A 12,147-nucleotide genomic window follows, 5' to 3' on the forward strand; every position below is an offset into this window, starting at 1 on the left:
AATGTGATCACAAACTAAGTGCAAAAACTGATCCAACAGTGACAATAATCTTATCTTTGACTCATCAAAAACTGAGCTCAAACTGATCAAAAATTGATCCCCAAACTAATGCCAAAACAAATATCAAATAGATGTAAATGTATAGTTTCAATGCATAGGTGAAACTCATGCTTATCTACATACATCTCACAGTGACTAGTACAATGAGTAGTGACCATATGGCAGACATATTGTTGGCATAGTACCTTGGAAGCAAGCTCAATGCATCTAAGATCCACTACATAGGAGAGTTGTCCATATCTGGTGGAATGGAAGTACGACCTCCCCCTTAAGCATCAACCACTGCTCTAGACCCCTGCTCTATTGAACCTAACTGAGCCCAAACTGAATCGGCTCTAACTGAAAGGCAGATATCTAGGTAAAGCTACAACAACTAAGGATGGTCTGCCAAGTCATCCTCTTCCATCCACTTTGCATCCATTGGTGAATAGTTCTGAAACTTCACCAAATATCTCCGGGAAACTTTACCTTTGACCTTTCTTTCCTTATATGCCAAAATCTCATCCAACTCCTCAACCTCAAGCTGAATTTTAGTAGATACACCCTCACCATGAAAAGGTCTCAACAAATTAACATGAAAGGAATTGTGCATCCGCCAATGTGAAGGTAATTCCAGTCGATATGTCACATCACTAATCTTCTCCATCACTTGGAGGCTCATAATATCTCATACTTAACTTTGGATACAACCTCTCTCTTCCTTTCATCTTTTTCAGCCTTACCTTTTCAAAACACTGTCGATATGTCACATCACTAATCTTCTCCATCACTTGGAGGCTCATAATATCTCATACTTAACTTTGGATACAACCTCTCTCTTCCTTTCATCTTTTTCAACCTTGCCTTTTCAAAACACAAGCAACAATACATAATCGCCCTTTGCAAATTGCAAAGCACATCTGTACCAATGAACTGCCTTCTTTTGTTTTCCTTATGATCTCTGAAGTATAAACTTTATCTTTGCATAGGCTGCACCCAAGCTTTCCACAGGGGCTTTTGTCACAAGACTGTGACAACTATTACCTTTTTGTTAATTTCTTTATTACATATTTTATTTGGTTTTTCTTTTTGGAAGGATCCCTCTTGAAATCTAAACGCCTGAGTTGCATGGCCAGTTTGTGAAACGGACAAGAATGTCTAGTGAGTCAAGACTGGACAATTAAGGTCCAGTATAAGTCTGGAAGAGACTGATGGCACTGTAGATTGACAAGCCTGAAAGAGACTTGTGAAAGTGTATATGGACAAGTGTATTGAAGAACTAGCTTGGAAGAGACTAGTTCAAAGTGAAGATGGACAAATCTTCAAGAGATTAGTCCATGTGGGATCATCAGTGGAAATTCACTTTCAGTTGAGCTACATTACAGATTTGGATGTAGCCATAGTCTGCAAAGATGGTCAGAAGACTAGTGGGGATGCTATGGAAGCAACTCCTAAAATTTAGGGAGTTACTATTTTTGAACCCCAAAATCTGTTCGCGTCATTATCTTCGTTTTTGTACGAGGATTAATCCTCTGGTCTGTGCCGAGGTCAAAATTTGAACCGAGGATGGAGAATTTTAGACCGAAAGGTTTAACTAAGAAAATTGTTACATGTATGCCATGTGTCACAATTTGGGCATAAATTCCCAAAAGAGAGAGAGAGGGCAGCACAAAAACGAGTTTCAATGCATGGGGGGCTCATTTTTGTGAAAGGGAGATGGGTAGCTGCAGATGGAGAGCTCTTGAGAGCTAGACTACCTTGTCTATGGTGCACAGAGGGCTGGGCTTGCTTCCTACTCTCTCTCTCTCTCCCCTTGACAGTACGGTTATGCTGCAAAATCAAGGGCTTTTCTTCTGATTCAGGTACAGCTGTGTGGAATATGATGTTTTTGCATGAGGCAGGAGCCTCCTTTCTCCAGGAACAGGAGCAGTTGTTTGCTGCCCACAAGCAGGGACAGGTGAGGGTGGTAACCTCACCAAGCAAGTGCCTGAAACAGCACTAAACCAGAACTGATTCTGGACTGTTCAGAGGGTATTTCAGAGCCCAATTGATGTCAAAATCAAGGGGCACTTGGCAGAGATGATGCAAGACAGTGTAGGAAACAGTATGAGCTGAAAACAGGTCTCAGAACAGGTCTGAACCAGTAATTACAGTGGGCAGAACAGTGCAAGGAACAGTATGTGTTGTAAACAGGTCTCAGAACAGGTCTGAACCAGTAATTACAGCAGACTGAAATGGTTAAATCTAAGCCATCTTTTTCTTCAACTTTTCAATGCTGAAATTTCCATTGCTATCCATCTAAATGGCTTGTTTTTCTTCTGCAAAGCATGCACTGGAGATGCAATTTCAGCAAACCCGCATACATACTTTTTGTAGTAAGAACATAAACTGAAGAAGCGGTGGATCCCATGCACATTCTTCAATGGTGGCCAAGAGCGTTGTCGGAGCGTTTGGGATCGAAAGTCTACCACGGGAATAAGAGACATTAGGGTGAAGGGAGATTCAAGAAGAGGAGGAGACGGAAGAGAAGGGATTTAAAGAAATAGAAGATGTAGAAGAATACTCATAGAGGTGAAGCCTGACAATTTATTTATGTATCCTGAGAAGATAAATCTCTTGTAGACCAAAAACGTGCATAAAGCAATAGCTTCCTCTCTATTGCTCAAACCAACAATCTGATGCTTCCGCTGGCTCCGAAAGGGGGGTAAATTACCAAGACACCTGACCAAAATTCTCCCAGATCACTCCTTTCTCTCCCAATTCGGAGTGTTGTTTGCTGCCTATAAACTACAATCATGTGATTTCGCCAATCCTTCTTTTTGCATAAAATTTCCCAAAAATGACTGAAAGCCACTTGCTTTCTTTTACATATCACCCTATTCTAGAAATTGTCTATAGCTTTTGGATATTTACAATAAATAATATCAAAAATAGACTAAACTTATTCAAAAATCTAGTATTTTTAAACCATCCACACTACGGACACTGACACTAATGACTAATATGGCATTGACTCTCTAGATCAATAAGAAAGCCGAATGACAATGCACTCTAGAGTTTTTCAAACTGTGTGCGCGTAGCAACACGACAACGTATTACCTTAACCTTTGTAAGGTCCATACGAATGCCATCAACAATATAATATATCCCAATAAAATGGATTTTATGCAAAAAAATTTCACTTTTCTCATCATTAATAACCAACCTATGCTTATACAGCTCGTCGTTGAATACAATGTCCAAGTGTTTTCTATGCTCTACCTCATTCTTTGAATGGATAATCACATCATCAAAGACAGTGACCACAAATCCTCTATTGTGGGCTACATCCAAGGATAAGATCTATACCATGATCTTCGGGCCTTTCAAGTAGTAGATGCCTTGGAAGTGACTGAGAGAAGCAATCAACATACATTGTCAAAAATGAAATACAATCATTCTTTTACTTTGACATGTTCTCAATATTTTCATTTATTAACCTAATCAAAGTCTATCTCTTGGTTTTACTGCTGAGCGCTCTACATAGACTACTGCAAAAAGTTGTGTTTATTGTTGTCCTGATCCAAGGAGGTCCAAGTGACAATTTCTCCAGCTGGGCAGTAATTTTAACTTTTCAGCCACCAGCCAGCCTATTCCAATCTGCATTTTGCTTGCATTTTCTAATATGCAGCTTGGGGTTTGCCTAAACACCTACGATTTTGGCATCTACTACTGACACTTTGCTAATTTTGTAGTTGATTTCAACTTTTTTTCCACTGACCTTATCTTCATTAGTCTCTACGTCTCATCAACACACACTCGGACAAAGAATCATAGATCATTTGTTGTGCTTCTATCACCACACTCTTCACATATGTTACTATCTTTGTTTCTTAGCTACTTCACGTGACATGCTGAACTCTTGGTGCCGAATTCATCCGAAGTCCCTATCTCTTTTATATGCCTTATCATAATGTATCCTCTTTGCACCTCATCTAAATGGCTCCTCCATGATACACCACTAATAATAAGCATGAGGGACCTAACTATTTCACCTGGAGTATTGGTACAAAAGTTCACTTTGTGCACAAGTGGCTCTAGTACATCGTTTCAAGATTAGTCTTGCATCCTCAAAAGCCCCCAAATGATTGGGATCAAGACAACTATTCAGAAGCAACTCTTAACTAGGACAATAACGATGCAAAGGCATCTTCAGCCCTTCTTTGATGCATCTTAAAGAAATCTTATTGGCAGTTGCCTCCTACAAGACATCTCCAAAGGTGCAAGAGAAGCTTATGTATGAGGCTCTATCGACCATGCAAGCTGTGGCCCTGTATGGATAGTTATAGACTATCCAGTTTGAGGCGATTGATAGGATTCAACCATTTCTTCTCAAGGTGACACAAATGCAAGATCAACTTCGCAACTTACAGCCTGCCCTTCCCAAAGCCTATCTTGTGGGGACTATTCTCTATAAGCTACAACTAGAGTTTGATGATGTGGCTAACACCCTGCAAGCTTAGACATCAGTGATACTATGTTGCTTGAGCATGAGGCCTGTTTGCATTTACATGGGAGGGTACTATCTCGGTTTGGCGGCAAGCAAGATGCTTTTGCTACTCCAGAGAGGGGTGACAAGCAGAAGAAAAAGAAAAAAAGTCATTGCTACTATTAAATTGTTGTATTATTATTGCCTATTCATAAGCTGCTTCCCTCCTCCATATTCATCAAATACTTAGCATATTTCTTCTGTTGGAGAGAGGGAGACTATTGCACTATGTTGGCTATCCTTAGCATGTACCATTGTATTACTCTTGAGCAAGCATTAATCCAGAATTAAGGGATTTCAATACAAAATTGTAGAGTTTCAACTTCACCCAGTCTGCTCCAACGTTGAACTTTGGCTCTTGATTCTGATTGTAAGATGCCTACCACCTAAATGCACAAGTCAAAGTATATGTATGTACAAAGGTGAAACGATACCTGAACTCCATATAAACAGCAGTAATAAAGTGTACCAGGGATGAAACTGAGTTCACAAATACAACACCTAATCCTATAGAAAACAGTGATCTCTTGAATTTATGCTGCTGAATAGACCTGCTTCTGTGCTGTCAGGATCTATACGACACTCTGAAGAGCTATGTTTGCTTGCCAGAACTCAGCTCTCTTGGAACATTCTGAAGAGCTATGCCGGTTGCCAGACTCAGCTCTCTTGCTAAGTGCTGCCAACTCAGATCAACTGCAACTCCCTGCAGTAAATTTGCCAAGCAAGACCCTGGTCACTCCATTCTGGCACTGGCTGCAACACCAGAACATGTAAAAAGTGACCCTTTTGCTTGTGATATCCAATAACTGCCCACATGCCAGAGCACATCCCTCCTTCCATTCTCTCATGACTGATTCTTCTTTCTTGCTCAAGCACGCTGTATGCGCACCTGAGCAAGTACCTTCTGTGCACAGCTACCACACATCCAGGTGGATCATAACCTCTTCTGTTATATCAAACTTTTTTAGCCTCAAATTGCATATTGAAACATCCAAGTATCTACCACATGAATTTTTGACACATAATATGACAACGTAACTTTCAATTTGTTTCTTTTTTCACACCCATTCTCCCTTAGAAAAACCATCACTACTCCAACAAATTACTATCCTTTTGTTATTAGAAAAAGATAAACTGAAATGACAAACCTGATTGGTCCCCAATTGCTCGAATTGCTTGACCATATTCTCTACCATTTTATCAGCTTCACCAGAATCCATCCCTTCCAAAGTCTGCCTAGTTTGTTGTGCAAGCTCTTCAAGGGTGTTTGACAAATTGCTATTGGTTGCTCCAACTTTTGTGCTAGAAGATGCTTTCCCACCTTTTGATGATTTTTTTGCCCTTGGTGCCAAGGTAGGCAAGCTGACACCCAATCCTCTTCCAAGCGTGGATGTGTCAGACTCTTTGACTGTGGCATTTGAAGATGCTGAAGGAATTTCAGAGGGAGGAGATTCCGATTGTCTGATATAACAGATCAACTTGCACTTAGTGAAAATTTTACTATCTCCATCTTTCCCTCCCTACAAACATCCAGTGGTACACACACACTCTCTCTCTCTCTCTCTCTCTCTCTCTCTCTCTCTCTCTCTCTCAGAGTTCTTTTCACATTATATCACTGATCACCTTTTAGCACACCACACTTAGATGCCTGGTGATGATCAGCAAATTTTGGCCTCAAAAGACGTTAATCTCTCTCTCTCTCTCTCTCTCTCTCTCTCTCTCTCTCTCTCTCCGCGCCATGTGTGTGTGATGGGCCTGCACCAAACAGCCCATAGGAACCTCTTCCAGGCCAAACACTAACCACTCACAATCCAGTTAGCCCACAAATGGCAGTTTCATCTGCTCATTCTGGACCATATATTGACACCAAACTCCCACCAAGGGAGGAATACTGGACAGAGCTATTATATGCAAAGAAAAACACCAAACCAATAAGGACCAATATTGCCTTGCAGCTTCATAGACTCACCATGCACAGCACCCCACGAGGGATGTTTTGTGGTGATATAGGAGGAGCATTATGCTCATTTACATTATATTTGTAGTTATGTTTTTCTTTACACACCATGACAGTATATACTCTTGGGTATATTCTGTACCCATTACAAGTCTCATAAGTAAGCTTTGCAGCTATAATGATCCAATGAGGAGAGATGCAGGATTGTCCATAGAGACCTTTACAACCATTAAACTTTACAAGACACCCATCAAACGTAGGAGAGCACAGTCCTAGCAACATTGGAAAATAGGTAAGAAATGGCATATACTGCCTACCACAAGCACAAACCATGGGAGGAGCACAAACCTCCTAAGGGGTTGCCATCTTGTATAGAGAGGAACTCTAGGGGGCAATGCATGTACTCAAATGAGTAAGGTGGATACATGTATTTGAATTAGAGTCAGATCCAAGGATATCTATATTAAAAATATGCCTTTTTCCCAACCACCTCCAAATTGTTAGAGAGTGGCATTCCCTGGACAAGCAGGTGCAGTTTTCAGCAGGCTGTCAATGTGGCAGGAGCGCAGGCAGCAGGGCAGATGCCACGTGGCAGGTCAGACAGCAGCGCAGTTGACACCTGGCAGGCAGTCAGACAGCAGTCAGCTGCATCCGACCTGCATGGTTTTTCGTGTTTTTTCCAGCCTATTTATAGGCCCTAATTCCAGCAGTCTTGGTCAGTTGGTTTTCACAAATTTCAGGCTGCAAACCGTGGAGACTGCTCTCAGGGCTGACGGAGACTGAGATCTTCAAGGTGGAGACATACGCAGATATTCTCTCTGCACCCGTGTATATTTCTGCATCCTTATACAGCATTCTTCACTACAGATTTTCTATGTTTCACTGTCTCTTTCTCTCGTCTCTTTCTCTCTCTCTCTCACTTCACTCTTTGTCTTGATCATTCGCTTTCGCATTGCTCCACTTTGACATGGTATTAGAGTATTGAACGACTGACCCAGGGTGGATCAAACTGAAGAGGAGATTTCAGCGCGAGACAAGAATGTGTTTTCAGCATTCAAGTGCGAGCACATGGGTTGCGCATCAAAACAAGACTGAGGTGAGCGTGTGCATGCAAGAAAGGAGAAGATCTGCTAAAGCTGCTGCTGTTTTTTGCTGTTAGAGAAGGAAGAAGGCTGTGTTTGGGGCCTTCCAAGTGCAGATTTTACCTTTTCATTGCCTCCAGTGGATAAAGAAGCAAGATGAGCAACCAAGAGCCCTAACAGGCTGTATTTTCACAGTCAGAGGAGGGGTGCTCTTTGTGTTTTATGCAAGCATTGTAGGTGAAGATGTCTTCTGAGGCCAAGACTGAGTTACAGGCGATCATGGACCAGGAGGTGCCTATCTTACCAGCTTCTCCATCAAATCAAAAGCTTGATAGCAAGAATTACTGCATCTGGCGGGTCATGATGCTTGCCGTTCTGGAATCCTATGATTTGGTGGAGCTTGTTACGAAGGCTATTCATCATCCTTCTTTGCGAGATGAGTCCCAACTCTCTTCCAGTGATAAGGTGGAGCTGGCAAAGGCTCAGGCACATTGGGATAAACTCAATGTTCGCATTCGCTCGTTTTTATTTCTCTCATGTACTACAGCCATTCTCTCATATCGAGCATTTGACGGTGGCTCGGGACATATGGCTGAGCTTAATCAAATGTACAATCGGATGACCATCATGAAGCGAGTTTCTTTGGAAGTGCAAATGCGGGCCACGAGTGTTAACAAGTCATCTTCTATGCGGGAACATATGAACAAGTTGAGGCAGCTTCAGATGCAAGTACAAAACGCAAGGAAGGTGATCACTTCTGAAGACATGGCGATAACTCTTCTTTCACAGTTACCGCCCCGCTTCAGTGGTTTTTATCCTGCCTTGATTGCTTCAGGGCAATCTGAGACTCTTTGGTGGGAAGAGTTGGTTCCTATGGTCTTGGACCAAGAGGAGCAACTAAAAGGTACCAATGCTTTGAAATCTGAGGCCTCGGTTGGTTAGTCCTCTCAGAAGAAGGGGAAGGACCAAAAGAAGGAGGACAAATCTAAGAAGGACAAAGAAAAGGAGTCTACTTGTCACATTTGTGGCAAAACACACCACTAGAAGAAGGATTGCCCTAACAAGGAGAAGAAGGAGAAATCTTCAAAGGATTTTGGAGCAGTGGCTACTCCCTCATCAGCTGCTTTCCTCCACTTGGAGGTGGTTGAAGATTCGACCTTGACGGCTTCTAATGTTGCATTGACAGCCCCATACACTCAGGAATGGATTGTTGACAGTGGTGCCTCCCGGCACATGACTCCTTCTTAAGCAGGCGTTGCTCATTTGCGGCCTTCGAGTGGCGAGATTCTCATTGGAGACAATTTGTTTATTCCTATACAAGGACGGGGCAATATACATCTTATTCCAAATGGATGTGGTAGTGCCCATACATCTAAGGTACTTGATGTGCTAGCTTTGGGGTACCATTTCCTTTCTGTGCACAAGATTTGTGCCCTCGACCTTTTGGTTGAATTTGATGAGGATTCTTTTCGAATTCTTGATCATGGATCGAGACAGGTTCTTTCTTCAGGTTATGAGGAGAATGGAGTCTACAAGTTACGGTTTTCTTCTGCCTTGACTTCTCTTCTTCTCACCTCCCAAACTCAGACTGAGCTTTGGCATGCTCGGTTTAACCACCTCAATTATGATTACCTTCGGAAGGCGTCAAAGGAACTACTTGTTCGAGGTTTGCCGGATATTGTGGTGAGCCAACAACCTTGTGTATCCTGCATCCATGGGAAGCAAACTCGTGATGTTGTTCCAACAAGGCTTTGAGGCGGTCTTTTACACCCTTGGAGCTTGTTTCTACCAATCTTTGTGGACCGATGAGAACACAGTCCCTTAGAGGGAGCTTGTATTTCATGCTAATTATGGATGATTACAACAGAATGACATGGGCTTATTTCTTGAAGTTGAAGTCAAAGGCTTTCTCCAACTTTAAGTATTGGTTGCTCTTTGAGGAGAACCAATCAAGCCGGGAGCTGAAGACCTTACGATCAGATAAAGGCAAAGAATTGTTTCTAATGAGTTTGCTCGTTTTTGTGCAAATCATGGTATTCACCAGGAGCTTGCCAATACAAACACCCCTAAAGAGAACAGCATCTTGGAGCGGAAGAATCGCAATGTGATTGAGATGGCCCGTACCATGATGGAGCATTGTCAGACACCTCAGTGTCTATGGGCTGAGGCTGTGGCTACTGCAGTTCAGATCCTTAATCGTTCCCCTACTTCCGTTGTTGTTAGTATGACTCCATATGAGACATACTTTGGGTCCAAGCCACATATTTCTTATTTTAGGATTTTTGCGTGTGATGCCTATGTTTACATCCTGAAGACACAGCGTGACAAATTTGAAGCAACTTCCAAAAGACAAGTGTTTGTGGGCTATAGCTCCCAATCTCAAGGCTACCAATTATATGATCCTATTAAGCGAGATGTCTACACGAGCCATGATGTTCGGTTCAACTTCAAAGGGGGGTGAGAAACACCCTGTTCTTGCTTAGTTCTCAGCCATCGAATTCACCGACTGCTCTCCCGCCATCGGTGGATCCTCCTGAAACTTCAGTAACTGGAGAGCGACAAGGCAAGATCTAGCATTCTCCTCATTGGGCTCGTGACACTCTTTCTAATGCAGGGATTGAGGAGTGGCAGCCACAGGATGGTCCACGGTGTTCTCGGAGGAACCAAGCATAACACACTGAGCTCGTTTACACTCATTTCTGTTTGATGACTTCTGTCATGCAGGATCAAGAGCCCACTTATGTGAAGGAGGCTTTACAGCACAATCACTGGCGGAAAGCAATGGAGTAGAAGCTGGAGTCGATTGAGAGGAACTTGGTATCTCGTGCCAAAGCCTCCTCATCATAAGAAGATCATTGGAGTCAAATGGGTCTTCAAAACCAAGTACCGCAATGATGACACATTGGACAAGCACAAGGGCCCCCTTGTTGCGAAAGGTTTTGCATAGCTCCCAAGCATTGACTTCCATGATACTTTTGCCCCTACAGCTCAAATGGCCACTATTCGCATAGTTCTTGCCTTGGCTAGCCATAGGAGATGGCCGGTCTATCAGCTGGATGTGAAGTTTGCCTTCTTAAATGGGGAGTTAAAGAAGGAAATCTATGTCGAGCAACCTCTCGGCTTCAATTCTTTTGATGATAAGATGTACAGGTTACGGAAGGCTCTTTATAGTCTTAAGCCGACTCCCCATGCTTAAAATGAGAAAATTGACTCGTTCCTCTAAGAGAAATTAGGGTATCAGCATTCCAACGCCGACCCTCAGTTGTATGTATACACCTTAGGTGGAGGTCGTGTGTTGTTTGTTCTTTATGTGGACGACTTGATTGTGACCGGTGACCATACTCAAATGGTCGAGCTGACGAAGGCAACACTTCATGAGAAGTTTGATTTAATGGATATGGAACTTCTTCAATTCTTTCTAGGTCATGAGATCTATCAAACTCCGAGGGGGGTCTTTATTTCCCACAACGGTATGTACAAACACCACTAGAAAGCAGCTGAGGAAGGGGCCACCAAGCCCTTCTCATGATCCGAAGAAAAGGATCCCTTCCGCACCTTGGACTTCGCCTTGACCGGAGGATCTAAGTCGGAATCTGAGACAGATGATGACTCGTTGGAGAAGTCCGCATCTCACTTTGTCTTCTGCTCCTTTTTCTTCCCGGAAGCCACTAACTCGTTGAAATCCTTCCATAAATGGCCCTTCTTGCCATAGTGGTAACACTAGGCCTTCGATTTCTTCATCTTCGAACCTCTCTCTAAAGCTACAAGAGCCTCACCTAAACCTCCATAATGTGGCAGAAGCCACCCTTGTAGACGCAAAGTCGCCTCATGCTCAAGTAGCATCAAGGACATATAAAGAAAACTGACACAAGTCGTAGAGGTCTGCACCCATAAAGCATTCGCCACTCCATCAAACTCCTAAGGAAGCTTGTAGAGTACCGTACCAACAAGATGTGCCTTTGATAGGGCACTTGGATTTGGGTAATGAGAAGCAGGAATGATTGGATTCTATCTTTGGTTTTAAACTTCAATTGCTGGAGCTGGTCATAAAGAGTAACGGCCCTCATGGTGGAAGGAGCCTCCTACATCAACTACAACTTTGACCATACGTCTGAAGCTATCCTGCAGGAGGTGACCATCGGTAGGACTTCTTTGGAAATACACCGAAGTAAGGCCGAATAAGCACGAGCATCATCCAAATCCCATGTAAGCACTACTTCCTCATGGTTGTCTTCATCAAAATCAACCAGAACAGAAGAAGGTTGTTGAGGGCGTGTAAGAGCTCCGCCAACCACGTACCATAACGGCTTCTAGATAAATCAAGCCTTCATCACCGCACTCCACGTGTAATAATCAGGTCCATGGAGCTTGTCATCAGTGGATGTGCATGGAGGAGCCATCTGTGGAGGATTTAGAAGAGAAGAAAGAGAAGATATTTGGAGAGGGAACACAGCCAAAACACGAGCACGGACTGCAAAAAACAAGAGTTCACATACAGTATAACCCAAAATCTGACCAAAAGAAGACAAAAGTTGCTGCAA

The 12,147-nt window shown here is 42.8% G+C and overlaps 1 protein-coding gene across 1 annotated transcript in view; it reads right to left on the minus strand.

The window, feature by feature from the left end:
* LOC148010123 (peroxisome biogenesis protein 19-1-like) overlaps positions 1-12,147 on the minus strand; it is a 102,484-nt gene that overhangs the window by 26,714 nt on the left and 63,623 nt on the right. The window contains exon 3 of the mRNA XM_087672986.1: positions 5,716-6,028. Coding sequence (XP_087529112.1) covers positions 5,716-6,028 — 313 coding nt within the window. The remainder of the gene's footprint in view (positions 1-5,715; positions 6,029-12,147) is intronic.

This window comes from Lygodium microphyllum, chromosome 30 (genome assembly GCF_053477565.2).
Source record: "Lygodium microphyllum isolate KBCC chromosome 30, Lygodium_microphyllum_v1.1.10, whole genome shotgun sequence".
NCBI classification, from domain to species: domain Eukaryota; kingdom Viridiplantae; phylum Streptophyta; class Polypodiopsida; order Schizaeales; family Lygodiaceae; genus Lygodium; species Lygodium microphyllum.